At 49.5% G+C, this 15913-nt stretch overlaps 1 protein-coding gene across 5 annotated transcripts; it reads right to left on the reverse strand.

Annotated features, from left to right (window-relative positions):
• Window positions 1-2687: 2687 nt before the first annotated feature.
• LOC311423066 (von Willebrand factor A domain-containing protein 5A-like) lies at window positions 2688-12565 on the reverse strand. Of its 5 annotated transcripts, XM_084496645.1 has the most exons (19): window positions 12465-12543; window positions 12382-12405; window positions 11316-11374; window positions 10659-10906; window positions 10330-10579; window positions 9842-9984; window positions 9520-9631; window positions 8947-9074; window positions 8547-8635; window positions 7989-8133; window positions 7608-7687; window positions 7003-7114; window positions 6497-6661; window positions 6249-6352; window positions 5737-5918; window positions 5352-5558; window positions 4644-4864; window positions 4337-4463; window positions 2688-4142 (listed from the first exon to the last, which is right to left on the reverse strand). In XM_084496645.1, the coding sequence occupies exons 3-19, from the start codon at window positions 11362-11364 to the stop codon at window positions 4006-4008; spliced, it is 2499 nt and encodes an 832-aa protein (XP_084352771.1). In that variant the 5' UTR covers window positions 11365-11374; window positions 12382-12405; window positions 12465-12543; the 3' UTR covers window positions 2688-4005. The 5 variants fall into 5 exon arrangements, with proteins under 5 accessions (XP_084352771.1, XP_084352772.1, XP_084352770.1 ...); XM_084496646.1 differs by having other exon boundaries at window positions 10330-10552; window positions 12382-12565; XM_084496644.1 differs by having other exon boundaries at window positions 12382-12565.
• Window positions 12566-15913: the final 3348 nt, after the last annotated feature.

Genomic DNA, 15913 nt, shown 5'->3' on the forward strand with positions numbered 1-15913 from the left:
GGGTTTATGTGGCAAGGCTTTGGTAGCAAGGGGCTGCGGGGGTGGCTTCTGTGAGAAGAATCCAAAAGTTGCGCTATGAGGGTCCCACCCCTGGTCAGAGTTGAGCCAATAAGCAATGTTGTTTGCACCTCTGTGAAAGCATGTTTAAGAAACAAAACAAAACAAAACAAAACAAAACTGCTGCACAACAGCAGCTGGGAGAGTGAGGAGTAAGAAACAGCCCTGCTGGCACCAAGGTCAATGAAGAAGGAGGGGGTAGGAGGTGCTCCAAGAGCCAGAGCAGAAGTTCCCCTGCAGCCTGTGGAAAGGACTATGGTAAAGCAGGTTGAAGCCCATGGTGTGCCATGGTGGATCACATTTCCATGCTGCACCCCATGGAGGACCCCATGGTGGAGCAGGTGGATCTGACCTGAAGGAGGCTGTAGCCCATGGAGAGCCCCCACTGGAGCAGATTCTAAGGCCGGACCTGTAGCCCATGGAGAGGAGCCCACACAGGAGCAGGTGACCTAGCAGAAGCAGCTGCTCATGGGGGACCCAGGCTGGAGCAGTCTGCTACTGATGGATGGACCCTGTGGTACAGACCCATATCTGAAGCAGTTCTTGAAGAGTTGCTGCCTGTGGGCAGCCACCTCAGGATCAGTTTGGGAAGGACTGCATCCCATGGGAGGGACCCCATGTAGAGCAGGGGCAGAGAGTGACCATGAAGGAGCAGCAGAGACCAGGTGCTATAGTCAGACTGCAACCCCCATTCCCCTGTGCCACTTGGGGAGAGGAAATGAAAGAGGATGGATGAGGGGAAGGTGGTTTTGGTTTCTTTCCTTTGTTTCTCACTTCTCTAGCTTATTAGTAATAGGCAAAAAAAATTACTAATCTCCCTACTCTGAGTCTGTTTTTGCCCATCAAAATAATTTCTGAGCGATCTCCTCATCCATATCTCAAACCATGAGCCCTTTACAACGTATTTTCTCCCTTTTTCCCTTTGCGGAAGGGGAATGAGAGAGCAGTTGTGGTGAAGCTTAGCTGCTCACCCGAGTAAAACCACCACACGCTATTAACTTTCTGTTCTAGATAGTGTTGCAGAAAGCACAGAGAAATAGAATGATCTACATGGACAGAAACTGGATTATTTTTTAGGATAGCAGGTATGTCTTTTTTTTAATGTCCTTCTTCTATTGTGGCGTGCAAAGCTGCACACAGTCCTCAAGGTGAGGTTGCACCAGTGCAGAGCAGAGCAGGACAATCGCTTCTCTTGACTAGCTTAGTAATGCTGTCCTTGATGCACCCCAGGATATGATTGGCCCTTTTGGATGTCAGGGCACACTGTTAACTCATATTCAACTTACTATCAACCAAAATCTCCAGATACGTTTCCATGGGGCTGCTCTTCAGCCTCCCATCCCCTAGTCTGTATGAATATCCAGGGTTGCCCTGTCCCAGCTGCAGAATCCGGATGAAGGAGAAGGTTGAGAATCATGAGCAGCCACCCCATCTTCATTTCCAATGTAAGACTGACAAAGATTTTTGGGGAATTCACCAAGGTGAATATCAAAGAAGAAATATCAAAGAAGAATATCAAAGAAGGGCAAGTTGCTGAAGAAGAAATACTTTTGAAGCGTGGAACTGGTGGTCAAATGGTTGTGGAAATGATGACCATGCTCCCCAGGTGAGTGAACAGCTAAATCATCAGGAGCAGAGTGAAGATTTGTGTCTTTCAAGTGGAAAGGACAATAGAAAGGATTCCCTGTCCTTGGTCCAGTTGGGAGGATTCATCTGACTGCCCAGCCTGCTGAAAGAACTACATGAAAGGGGGAATTAGCAGTCAATTCAAACCAAAGTTACACACAATGTGTCTGGGGAGATGACGTGAAGGTGTTGCTTAAAAACCGCAGCTGCTAAGGAAAGTGTCTGGAGGTGCTGACTGCAAAGGTATTTGGAAGGTGTGAGCCTCTGCTTCAGTAGGGTTACCTGATCTTTTCAGTGCTTTTCAGTGCAAATATGTTAAGGGGGACATGACAAACAACATTATACTGCTATCACTTACCATGCTTGTGTGCAGCTACATTTCTGATAGGTATTCACTGACAATTATCAGAATTAATCACAGCACAGTTATATTGTAGTCACATGCTGACAAATTTCAACAAACGTAACTGGCCTAAATGTATTTGCTATTGCTGTGATTATCATACCTATGTGCCATGGTTTATGTAAGCTGTTAAAGATCATTAAGTATGTTCTTCATAGAGTCCCAAGTTTCTTTCTTCACTAGCTAACGCTTCACACTTTCCAGTAACAGTAAATGCTTCACATGCTCCCCAAGTGATGTCATATCATAGCAGATGTCCTTTTTCGTATCAGTAGAAGAATTGGCACTGCATTTATCGGCTGTTTTGTCCTGTAGGTTTGGGGCTCTATGTTCAGGATTGCCAGTAGGTGGCTGAGTGATGGTTAAGTGAGCAAGGAGCATCACCTAGCGCATTCTTGTAGTAAATACCCGGAATGTGCCTCACTGTCTGCCCAGGGAAAGTCCATGTCTTGAGTGTTGTGGTTTAACCCAGCAGGCAGGTAAGGACCACACAGATGTTCACTCACCACCCTCCTCCCACCCCACCCCCCTTCCAAAAACGCACACAAAACACACACACAGTAGGATGGGGGGTAGAATTGGGGAAAAAAATGATAAAAGCTTGTTGGTTGAGATAAAGACAGTTTAATAGGACAGAAAATGAAGGAAAAATAATAATAATAGTAATAGTAGTAAAAATAGTATTAACAAATATAAATAATAATGATAAGAGGATATGGAAAGCAAGTGATGCACAATGCATCACTCATCACCTGCTGACTGATGCCCTTCCCATGCCATCCCCAAGCAGTGGCCCCAGCCCTCACTCTGGCCAGCCATCCCATATTTATTATTCAGCGTGACATCATATGGTATGGAATATCCTTTTGGCTGTTTGGGTTAGCTGTCCTAATTCTGTCCACTCCCAGCCCAGTTTCTTGTGCACCCCCAGCCTCCTCAATGGCAGGCTAGAGTGAGAAGCTGAAAAATCCGTGTCTTAGTATAAGCACTGTTCCACAACAACTAAAACATTGTTGTTTTATCAACATTATTCTCATCCTAAATCCAAAACACAACACTATACCAGCTCCTATGAAGAACATTTACTCTGTCCCAGTCGACACAAGGACACAGAAACGGGCCCCTTCCTAGGGTTTTCCCAGCATTGCAGATGAGCATAATAACAACCCTGATGATTCCCTCCCCATGACTGTGAAGACTTTAGAGGGAAATGAAGATGAAGGAAAACAACTAGGTGGTCCATAGAAATCCTGGGATGGCTAGGCGACTCAAAATGGTGATTCACCCACACTCTAACATGTTTCTGTTAGCCCACGATGGACCATGTCTGGAGATGCTGATGACAGGCACAATTAGAAGAGGCTATCTCCAACTCTCACTCCCACCCAAACCAAACATGCCGGAGGCTGTGAACTGTTCAGGAGTTCAGCATGCTACAAATGCAGCTCACCTAGTAGAAGATATCTGAAAAGCAGTGAGGGTTCATCTGTTACGTAAAACCCCAACTGACATCAGCAGTGGGATCCCAGCATGGCAGGTAAATTTAAGCTGTGTTTTGTGGTCCTGTTTTATTCCACAGATGCTGATGGTCTGCAGCACAAGGCATGTGTTGTGCTCAGAGCCTAAAAACACTCAGCTCCTGTTGAGGGATTTTTAAAACAGCAAAGATCCCATGGCTTGCTGCAGCTGAGCAAACCAAGCTACCAGGACGACTATGAGAAGTTCCCATGACAGTGTTCCCACATCACCCAGCTGAGGAATTTAGAAAAATATTGTTGCCAGTAGTTGGCTTCAAGGACAAGGTCTACGTGACTGCTAATCACAAGGGGGTTGTTTTCTTGTAGTTGTTTGAGTGCTTTTGACCAATAATCTTGTGTGAGACACTATCTGCCCCTGTTAAGTTCACTATAAAAGTCAGGCTATTCAGGTAATAAAATGGAGCATGATCCGACCATACTAGTGTCTGTCATGTTTTCGGCCGTTCTTCCTGCAACAAGCTCCACGCTGCTCTCGAGGAGGGTGTTGGCTGCCTCCAGGCATTTGTCCAGCTGGGACGCTGCAATGAGGGAGAGATAGGGGCACCATGGGAGTAAGGCAGGAAGAAAGGTCCACAGGCAGAAAGAAGAAAGGGGACACAGGACTCCCAGGAAATAGTGGTCCTGAAGAGGTCCACTATTAGGCCTCTAGCAGGCCTCACTGGAGAGAGCAGGGAGGAAGCCATTCTGTGGAGATCTGGAAAACAAGACTCACCAGCTCGGCTGCACAGCCAGGTCACAGCCTTGGCCTCCAGCAACTCACATAGGTCTTGATAATACCTGTTTTTCTTCTGCAGCCAGGTCACAGCCAGTACTGTGGCCCAGATGCTTGGCTCTGTGACCTGTAGAAGAACAATGACTCAGACCCGCTCACATTGTTGAGCACCTCTTCCTTTGTGACTCTGGTTCCTGACCCCTTCACTCACCTCTGGGTGCCCTGGGATTCCAAGGGGTTCCACCAGCCAAGGTGTTCCCACTGCCCCAAGTCTACACGCTGGCACCACAAAGGATTATCTCCTTACCTCACCAGGCATCTTTCCCTTGATTTCAGCCTCATCGACTTGCAGTGCAGAAGCTAAGCTTGAGCTGAGGGTCCAAGAGCCATCTACATTCTGCAGTGCGACCAGCTCCTGACACTCATCAATGGCTTTGCTGACCCATGGCCCAAAAATTTGAGAGGACAAAACAAATTTGGGATCCACACACTCGAGAGAATAAATAGATGGTGGCGGTGGTTTAGGTGCTGTGGGAAAAAATGTAAACTGGAGGGTTTAAGGAATCACAGGAAAGCTGGCCCCTCTCTACTCCCCTGTGCTCTGAGAAAATGCCCAAAACACTGTGCTCTGAGCAATTACCTGCAGGCTGAGGACCTCCCTGCATATCTCCAAAATATTCCTATCATCAACCCTTTCTGGACGTCCCTAATTCATCCTAATTCTCCTAGCTTTCCTGCCCAGCCATGTCCCCAAACCCTCTCTTGATATCCTTAGAACATCTCATCCAAATGTGCATTCATGATGCAGCACTGGTCCTGACCTGTCTCTGGGTGTCCCTGACCTGGGTCCCATAATTGCTGAAGGACTTTAAGCTTTAAGCATGATTAGGGGAAAGGTTAAAGGCAAAATTCATTAGTTTTCAGACCAAGAGCAAACATGGAGAGTAACAACATAACCCTCTTGTCGGACATTTAATTAATCCCTAAATCTCCTGTCTGGATCAAGATTCCATACCTTTTGAGTGAGCCCCATTCTGAGCCAAGGCAGCAATGTCATGGGTTAGACGCTGCATGGCAAACCATGACTCCTGTACTGCAGTCAGCCAGCCAGGTGGGATGAAGATGCTCTTAGGAAAGCAAGAAGAGCTGCAAGTGGAGCCACGTAGCTGAAGGATCTGGCAGGCAACCAGTGACTGGTGGGGTGGTAGCAGTGCCAGGGGCCCTTTGAAGGAAACAGGGAAAGAGACTTAATTAAGCCCATGGGAAAGGAGTACCTGGTGGTGATGGGGCCTACCCCATGAGACTGGGGGTGCCCTGTGGTTGGGGTTCTGGCTCCTGTGGAATGAGAACATCCCATGGAGAAACCCCTCCAGATCTTTCCCCCAAGCATCTTTCCTTACCTTGGTACCAGGTAACCCACTGAGATGTGCGAACCCCCACATAACTGGTGAAGGGGCAGATGATCCCTGAAGTCAGGCTGATCTCGACTGCACGTTGCCTTGGTTCATCCCCTGACCCACTCACAACGTCTGCCAACAACATCCCGAGCAAGCACCTTGCAGCCAGACGATGACCTGCCAGCCTGGGGACAGAGTGGGGTGAGGCCCAACTACCTGGCTTTTCTCCGTGCTGGAGAAAGGTGGACAGAGATTGGTCCTGGACACCTAGGTTCTCTCCCTTCAGGGGTAAGAATGGGTAGAGGGAAGATGTGGATGCATGGGTCCCCTGTCTGCAATGAAATGAGGTCCAGGTTCATGGGTCCTATCCCTGTGGGTTCCAAGCAGGGAAGGAGAGCATGCTTGGACACTTGGGTTCTCTCCCAGTTTGGGATGGTACTTGGAAGGTGGGAATGAATAAACAAGCTATCTGTTTCCTTTCTCAGCTGGAGTCCATGTGTAGGACAGGCTCTCACCGGCCATCTCCCTGTGGGCATAGTGGGAACGGGATCGTGTGAACGACATTCTGGCCATTCAGGCTGAACTGCAAGGTCAAGACACCGGTGGCCACTTTCGTATCCTGGTAACACATGGAAAAGTACTGGAGGTTACTGGAAATACATGATTGCTGCTGGGAGGTACTGGGAAATTACTCAGAGATTACTAGTAGTTAATGCAAGGTTATTAGGAAGTAACTGGAAATAACCATAGTGGCAGCTCTCACCTGGGCTTCTCCACGGATCTTTGCATAGAGATGGACGTGTTCACCCTGAAAGATGGACCGAGGTGTGCCTCCCAGCACCTCAGCCTCCAGGCCAAGGGGCAGAGTCCAGCTCAGAGAGACTCCCTCAGCTGCTGGCTTAAGGGCTCTTTTCAAGCAGTTCAGCACCTGGGTAGAAAGGGCAAGACACCACACTTTGGCAGCTCCATTAGAGTTCAGCATACGGCCCCTCTGTCCAAATTCCTTGGATAGCACGGGGATGTGTGGGGTGCCAGATGGCTTCCTTGGTAGAAGTCAGGTCTGTGAACCATGGGGGGGAGAAGTTCAGGCATCTGGGTTTTCTGTGGGGTGGGGCAGTGGGGTAGAGAGTTAGGGGAAGCCTGGGTGCCTGGGTTCCTTGGGGCAGCTGGGTCTTGGCTACCACAGGTGGGCAGTCCAGGTGCCAGGGTTACTGGAAAGTAGTGTATCTGTGGAAAGAAGGGCACGAACCAGGGCTCCTGGGTTCCTACCACAACTACCAGTTCTTTGTCAGATTTGACGTAGGTAGCTTCACCCCTTGTCTCCCTGGCCAGAGTCATGGCCAGGGCAGCACTGTCCTCAGAGAAGCAGAAGGAGAAACACCTATGGTGGAAGCAGAGAAAGGTGTCAGAAATAGGAGCCAGAGATGGATGCATGCATGTAGGAAAAGAGTTGGAGAAGACAGGATGGAGTTTTAGGCAGGGGAACAAATCTAGGATGCAGAACAAGGGGCAGGAGGAAGAGTAAGGAGTGGAGTGAGGAATTGGGGTTGGAGCTGGGGTTAGACAGGAGGTGGCAGGGAAGAGCTGGAGCTTGGGGCAGAGCTGGGACCAGTATGGTGGGGCTGGGGCAGAGCTTGTGGGCACATCAGGGTGTACAAATCCCTCCTCACTTTGTGATGGGTGCCTTGGGTGTGGGAGTATTAAGTAAAGACTCCCCTGTGGAGGCTTGACACAGGACAGAGCTGCGCAGGGTGGGAAGGGTCTCTGGGACACTGAAGGGGTTCAAGGATTCAGACAGGTGAACAGGGGCCCTCATCAATGATGGGAGGGGATCAAGGGATGACTAAGGACTGGGGGCAGAGAGTTCCAATTACCGGTGGCTGTTGCGATGATGGCAGACCTCAGCAGCAATGGCTTCCTTGTCAGGAGGTAGCCCAGTCATGAAGATGAAGAGCTGGGAGATAGGAGACATAAATGAATGGTGACACCTTGCACAAGACCCCAAAATGGGGACAGCAGGTCCCCAGAAGGGACCCAGGTGAGAGAGACCCTGTAGAGAGACTACCCCCAAGGAGAGATACCCATTCTCTCAGGGGACAGAACCCCCCCGAGATATGGACCCACCTTTTTTTCCTTTCCCCCACATAGTCTGTTCACCTTGGACCAGCATGCCCCTTGTGTCACTCTTTCCCCCCACACTCTGTGCTCCTCGGGGACACCTATCCCACCACTCCTCCATGCTCCTGTGCCCAGACCTGTCGTGCATGTCCGTGGGGCTGAGGCGTATTGTAGATTGTGCGAAGAGTTCCAAGCAGGTCAGCATCACCCAGACGAGAGCTGGTGGACGGGATGCGTTGCATTGCCTTGGTCAGGTTGTCTTGGGTATATTCAACACTTTGCCTACAGCAGGCACAACATGTTTGCAGAGCACATCACCCTGTGCTGGCCGTGGTGCTCCCCGAGACTCACCCCCATAGCTATATCTTCTGCAAGATCCTGCCCCATAGGAGGTCTTAAAGAGACCTTGCCTCATAGTTCCTACAACATTTTGCTCAACAGAACCCCAATAAATGCTCTCCCATGGTGCCACAAAGATCCTGTCCCCAGAATCCAGTCCTGCCCTCCAGCACCCAGCCATGCACTCCAGTACCCAGCCTTGCCCCATACCAATCTGCCTATTTCAGAACATCCAGACCTATCCTCCAGCATCTTGCTCTGCCTCACAGCAACCGGTCAAGCCCCACAGCATCCAGCCCTACTCGCCAGCATCTAATCCAGACACATAACACCCAGCCTGCCCCATGTTTGCTCACGGATAGATGCCCACAGATGTTGCTCCATAGCAGTAGATGTTGAAGTAGCAGCCCAGGGGGAGGCTTTTGAGAAGGAAGAGCAGGGATTCCTGTGGAAAGAAACTGCAGGCAGGTCTTAGGAGGTACCAGTGGTGGATACAGATGCCCTTGCCCTTATCTTGGTCTGACTAAAGCCTCTGGACTCCTCTGGATGACCCCAGTGACCCCAGCCAGTGTCCTGACCTCTCCTAGGCACCCAAGATATTCCAGGACCCTTTCAGACCCCACCATTGCCCCTACCCACCCTGTTTCCCCCTGTCTCCCCCCCCCCCCCATGTCCGTGTCTCAAACACCTGCCCTGGCTTTGTTCCCTCTCAGCTTGCTCCCCAACTTGAGTTTGGTCCCTGCTCTGTGGAGGTACCTGCGCACACTCAAGGAAAGTGGTGTCCAGAAGGAAGATGAACTCCCCAGACTGGCACTGCCCAGGCACTGCATCAGGGATGCTGGGTGACAGAGTCACCAACACGAGGGGGTCACTAAGCAGGGAGCCTGGAGGAGGTATAGGGTGGGGATAAAGCCCAGTTAGGCCCAGTTAGAGACCCCTCTCCTCATCCTGGTTCTGATCCTCATTGTGCCCTCAGCTTACACCATCCCTGAGATCCTGATAACCCACACTGGTGCCTTGTTACCCTACTGTAACGTACACAAGCTGCACAACACATTGCCCCCAGTACTCCAGCCCAGTGGCTCCAATACAGGTTACCCAGTAAGCCCTAATATAGGGGTCCTCATAGCCATCCTGGCACATCTAATACCTCATCACAATGTCCCCAGCACCTCACTGTGGAACCCTAGGACACACACTATCCCATCTGAATGCCTCCTATCTTTGTCCAATGAAGCCTCTCACCCTACAGTCCCCAGTGTCCTCCTGTGCCTCAATGACTCCTGTTACTCAGAGGTGCCCCCATGCTCCCTCCCCTGATGAACTCACCAACGGGGGCCCCAGGGTCTCCCTTCTCCACCACAGCACTGACTTCAGTGGGGTCTCCATAATACACGAGCAGCTCAAAATCATCTCTTGGAGGGGTCTCAGCCAGTGAGACCTAGAGAAGGGATGCCTGGTCATACACAGGAGGAAGAGGCCCAGGCCCAGCATTAGGCCAGGAGCACAAGCACCAATCCCAGTGCATCTCCTTTTTCTCAGTGATGATGCCACTTGCCCACTATCCCCAGGATCCTGGCCCTCAGGAGGCCATCAGTGATGACACCACTTGCCCAGTATCTCCAGGATCCTGGCCCTCAGGAGGCCATACCTGTGCAGCGCTGTGGTCCTGGGCAGTGTAGATCAAAGGAGTAAGAGCACAGTTGGCCTCGGCATTGACCACACCACGGGGTGACTTCAGGCTGGCGGTGAGCAGCAGGCTATAGTGAGGCTTGTTATTGAGACAATTCCAGGCTGCAGGGAGAAACATGGTACTGACAATGACACAGTCTCTCTCTTGAGTGCATATGGGATTTGGCATCTATGTATAAGACATATGGGGATAACTAGGGATGGTTGATAAAATGTACAGAGGGGTTCCAGCGTCTGTTTATGTGAAATGTGTGGGGAAGGTGTGGATCCGTTTCAAGGGACACAAGAGTGGATCTGCTCATGGGTTGCATGGGGGAAAATTTGTGTCTCTTTCTTTGTGGATACAAAGAAAGGTTGCATTAGATCTGCTTGTAAAGTAAAGAGGAAGCTCTGGTCCTTCTGTAGAGTGTGTGACTGGGAGGGAAGGTTCCTTATGGGGCTACTCACTGTAGTAGTTCCAGTGAGGATGCAGCGTGGCTGGCAACAAAAACTGGGCTGCTCCACCTAGCTTCCGTGGCAGCTCTTGGACATAGCGTAAGGTCACAACCATCTCCTTGCCAGGGGACAAGGAACCCAGGAAGCAGGCAAACACCTCGCCTGACTGCTCAGACTGATGCTGAAGGTACTCCCAGTTCTCCTGGCCCTTTGTAGCCTTGTGCAGCTGCTGGGTCTGGACGGAAAGGGGAGGGACAAAAAGCTGATCCCCAGGCAGACCATGGGCTGCTCATTCCATGCCCGTCTGGTGTTTCCCCCCATTCCTTCCTGAATGCTGGTACCTCATCCTGCAGCAAGGCCTGAACCTTGGCATCCTCATTTAAGGCCTGGAAAGAGTAGATGGTCATGTGGGGGGCGAGGGGGAAGACAAAGATGACTTCTGAGGAGGTACGACTCTTGTTCTGGTAGATCAGTTCAGAGGCCACATCAGCCACATAGTCCTGGATGGCAACATCCACCACTGCACTACAGAGAGGTACTGGGCACAGGGGTATATGGAGATCCTTCCCCAGCAAAAAGGATGCTGGTGCTGTTGGGAGAGATGCAACCTTTCCATCAGCACACATGAATGACACAAGGAGAGGGTTGGAGCTGCTTCAAGTGTGTGTTCCCACCCAGGAAATTAAAACTAGGTGGCCAATGAATAGCACACAATGACAGATTCTCCCCTCCCAATGGCAAAAGGGCATCCTAAGTCTTTATCCATGGATCATGTTTAACATTGTTGAAGGTCTAGCATGAGCCTGCCACAGAACAGTGTCCACTTCTACATTTCAGCTTCCTTTTTCCTCCATACCTCTGTCCCCCACCCTGATCTTGTAGACCCCTTGACCATTCCAATCCTTGTTTCCCTCTGGGAAGATCCAGCCTACCCTCCCTCTTTCTTTACCCTCCTTTGGGAGCATTCCCAAAATATCCCTGTCTGATCCACAGCTCACCGCCACTGACGTAGGATTTTTCTAGAAGTCCAAAGCTCTCACGCCACATCTCTGGAGACCTGTAGACAGGAAGGGGTCTCTTGTAAGAGGAGATACCACCAGGTAGCCTTTATCTGGTGAAGATTCCTTGCTGTTTCCCCAGTCCTATGTGTGTGGCTGAAGGCCACCAGGTACCCACCAGGTACAGCCAGAGCAAACCCAGGGATTCAGAAATCCTGTGCAATGACTCTGCAGTGAAGAGGTCTGCATCCCATTCCCATCATGGGAGAATCTTGAAGAGAACTGAGGGATAGCAACAGGAGACAGAGGAAAGCAAGAGTAGCTGTCTGTAATTTTATTGTGATGAACAATCCATGTCTGGATGAACAGGATGGCAGATGGGATCCATTTTGGGACAGAAAGATGAAGAGATGGACAAAGAGAGACAGGAGATTTTTTGTTGAAGTAGATGAATAGATGGAACAATGGATGGATAGGTGGAAGGGTCCATTTTAGAAGGGATGAGTGCAGACCCACCACAGGCAGTATTGTGTGAATGCTGCTGCACAAGAGACAGCACCTGTGAGGGTATATTCATGGAGTAGCTTGCAAGGACAGGCTGAAAGGCCAGGCAATGTGGGGGAAAATGGCAGAGAGAGAAATGAAGGCAGGGTCAGGTATTCCATGGTGACAGAGCAAATCCCAGAAAGGCACTGGGGGGAGTGTGCAGGTAAGTTATGTTTGGTTGCCTTCTGCCCAAGTGCCTAGAGGTGAATGGGACTCCCCCACCTGTATCCCAAAGCCACCCATATAAGTTTCTCTGATTACAATACACTTGCCTCACTTTCTCCTGTTCTGGGGTGGCAGGGTCAGCAGCATCAGAAAAATCCCCACCCCACCATTATGCTGACAGTGTGGACAAAGAAACCAAATAGGGTGTTTTCTTTCTTCTTCCTTGCGGAAGTAGGGCTGAGTGATGGGCAGAGGGATGGCTTGAACAGGAGCAAGCTCTTCCCAGTGATGGAGGACAATGAACAGACAACAGGGAGCAAATAACAAAACGTAGAACAAACAAGCAGGCACTCACCAGAGTAACAGCCGGGGTCGTCAGCTGGGAGAGACAGACAATCAGATGCACTGAAGAGGCAGAAGAGGAAGAGATGGAGAGACCGAGCAAGAGATGTTCAGGCAAACGGGAAGATGCAGGGCTACGTAGCTGGAGAAGCGTCTGCAATGTGGAGAGAGTCGGAGGGACGCAAGGGCGGATGGACAGGCAGGGGAAGGCGGGCAGGGGCGGGGAGAGGCCGTCGGGGACGCCCAGCTCCTGCTGTGCGGCCGGAGGGTCTGGCTGCCCTGGGGGCGGTGGGGGTCGCATGGGCCGTGCGTGTCGGGAAGCCTGGGGGGCTGCGGGGTGAGGAGGAGCGTGGGGACATCCCCGGTGGACGGCACTTAGTGGGGGCAGGGACCCCCACTTGGCGGGACCCCTCTCCCGCCAAGTCCCACCTCGGAAGCGAAAGTGGCAGTGGGCAAGGAAGCGTCTGCATACAGACTGCGTTGCTGCAGCCAGTGCAGCCTCCACGCCTTGTTCCCAACAGCGCCTGAACGGGAAGGGTAAGCGGGTCGGGGAGCGTCATTCCTCGCCGCAGGCTTGTATAGGCTGTGCCCAGCACTCGCTGCCCCCAAGGACAGTGCTGCAAATCCCTCAGCAGAACTGCTCCTGCCCAAGCAGTGTCTGCCAAACCTCCCCACACTGCCCAGCTCTTCAGCTCAGTCCTCACTTCTGGTGCAATGAGCATTAGCTGCCAAAGGCCTCGTGCAGCCAGGCTGGTGTCTTGTGTGCTCCTGAGGCGGCAGCACTCCAGAATGAATATTTCAGTTTGTTTTGTATACACAATATACCTGTTTGTTACCTTTTGAATAATTTTGAAATTAGGTTGTTAACAATTGGGTGTTATACCAAAGGGTTATTCACGCTTTATCATAAAACTTCCATTCTCTTCTTAAGAAGCAGAATGCTGGGAACTCCAAACTGCTTTCTGATATAAATTATCAAATCAATCTGAGTCAACTAACCATTAATAGCCAGCAAAAGACCAGTGTTAGCCTAAACAGTTATACGGTAGTAGTATACTACTTGTATACATGTTTAGGCTAACACTGGTCTTTTTATTGCCTTTGGATGTACACAGTATTTATGAATGTTTTTAGCATAAGAAGTCTTGTTCAAATGATAACATTCGATGGCAGTTATGGGAATATGGGCAGTGTTGCTAAGGTGGAGCAACCAAAGCCACCAGTCTGTAAATCATGAATCCCTAGGATTTGTGGTAACTAGCATGATGCAACATGACAATGACTCAGTCCTTGTGTTAAACATTACTTTTCTTCTTCCTCCACCCCCCCAGCCTGCCTTCCCCCCACCCCCCAAACAAACTTGGAAGTAATAAATTCAGCTCCTTTCCTGCAGGTGCAGGGACCTGTCACGTTCGGCGCGGGGAAGCAAGTGATCAGCTCAATATGAGCGCATAAGCTACTTCCTTATCTTCCTGGGCCTCAGATCCACCTGTTTATCTCTCTCTCAAGGACAGACTGCCCTTGCATTTTTCACACAAGTGCTTCTCATCCAACCTACTCCATGGCTATAAACTCTGTGTTTTCATTGACTTGCTTGTACAACTCCTCTAGGGACCCGTGCCCTTGCTCTTTGAGCCATTCTTCAACAATTCCCTCTTTTTCTTTTTGTACAAGCAGGGCCCCATTCGTCATCTTTGTTACCCCTTTCATAATACAATAAGTTATCTTGACAACAATGATTATCAGCAGTATAATAAGCAGCAATCTCAAACCCTCCTTAATAAGGGATACAAGCCAAGGAAAAAGGTCACCAAACAAGGATTTCAACCAGGTATCAAACGGGTTAACATTCACTCATATTCTATTCACGTGTTCTTTTAGCCAATCCAACCTTTTATGGATCGACTCACTATGATCTGACAAATTAAAACAGCACATTCCTTCAAAGTCCTTGCAACCGTGTCCTTGGGCCAGCAGCAAAAAGTCAATGGCTGCCCGATTCTGCAACACTGAGTGTCGTAGACTGACCATATCATCCATCATTTGAGAGAGGGTGTCGGTAGTTGCGCTGAACTGTTTCACTGTCCAGCATGCCAACTTTTCTATTTATGTCAGCGCCCGCACGGCTGCCACCCCTGTGAAGTTTGTGAACCTGGTCATATCTTCAGACTGTTGTATAGATGTCAAGACCCTTTAATTTTGATATCTTTCAGCATCAGCCTTTCTGGACATAGCTGTAATTTGTTAAACAAAGATTCTTGGTAGAAGTGACTCCAGAAGCAAGTGCTAGATTTTCATTTATATTCTTGATTCAGTCAATTCCTCAGAGAACTGAAGAAAACTTTGATTTTTATACATAATTTAGGTTATAATTTACTGTTGTCTAAGAAATTATCATCATTTGGTACAAATTAATTTTATTACTGGAGATAGGATTGATTTATTCTAGGTTTTCAAAAACAAACAGAGAAATTGTATACATCTTTTATCTTGTTTGTGTCTCAGACTGTCAAGAAAGCTGCTGACTATTGCCAGAAAAATGATATTCCATTTCCCAAGATAGAGAAGCAGAAAATGGACAAGGAAAGCCCTTCTGATTGTTATGTCTTTCGAGGAAACAAGTTGTGCCCTACGGTCATGCACTTTCCACTCTTCAACAAAGTGAATTGTTCTGGTAACATATATTTGATGCTATTTTGTCTCTATGTACTTGCATTTCATATCTTCAACTTCTGGTGCCAAGCATTTGAGAGTCCTCTTTTACCTAGTGCTGTTGTAAATGGACACAGAAGAAAAGGAAGAGAGCAGGCTCTAGTCATAATCAACAGATGCTTGTGCAGGTGTTAATATGTAGGATTTACCCTCATTCTCTCAGATAAATGTATGTCTGTACTCGTGGCTAAAAGATTTTAGTTTGTTCTCTATATCAAGCTCAGGAAGTGCAGCCTAGATGAGTGGACAGCGAGTTGGACTGGCAATTGGCTGGATGGTAGAGCTCAGAGGGTTGTGCTCAGTAGTGCAGAATCTAGTTGGAGGCCTGTAGCTAGCGGTGTCTCCCAGGTATTAGTACTGGGTCCACTGTTGTTTGATTTATTCATCAATGACCTGGACGTGGAACAGAGTGCACCCTCAGCAAGTTGGTTGATAACACAAAGCTCAGAAGAGTGGCTGATACCCCAAAGGGCTGTGCTGTCATTCAGAGGGACCTTGACAGGCTGCAGGGATGGGCCAAGAGGAACCTCATTTAGTTCAACAAGGACAAGTTCAGGGTACTGCACCTAGGGAGGAATAACCCCAGTCACCAGTACAGGCTGGGGGCTGACCTGCTGAAGATCAGCTCTGCAGAGAGGGACCCAGAAGTCCTATTGGACAGCAGGCTGACTGGGTGGCAGTAATGTGCCCTTGTGGCCAAGAAGGCCAATGCTATCCTGGACTGCATTCAGAAGTGTTGCTAACAGGTCAAGGGAGGTGATCGTCCCCCTCTACTCAGCCCTGGTGAGGCCACACCTGGAATATTGTGTCCAGTTCTGGGCTCCCCAGTACAA

This window comes from Aythya ferina, assembly GCF_964211825.1.
Source record: "Aythya ferina genome assembly, chromosome: 23".
In the NCBI taxonomy this organism is placed as follows: domain Eukaryota; kingdom Metazoa; phylum Chordata; class Aves; order Anseriformes; family Anatidae; genus Aythya; species Aythya ferina.

Excerpts from the sequence above, each read along its gene's own strand:
- LOC311423066 (XM_084496644.1), bottom strand. The coding sequence starts at position 11,364 with ATGTGGCGTGAGAGCTTTGGACTTCTAGAAAAATCCTACGTCAGTGGC. Across the intron at positions 9,632-9,841 it reads AGGACCACAGCGCTGCACAG|GTCTCACTGGCTGAGACCCC; the intron begins GTATGGCCTCCT and ends TCCCTTCTCTAG. Across the intron at positions 8,134-8,546 it reads ACATCTGTGGGCATCTATCC|GCAAAGTGTTGAATATACCC; the intron begins GTGAGCAAACAT and ends TGCCTGCTGTAG.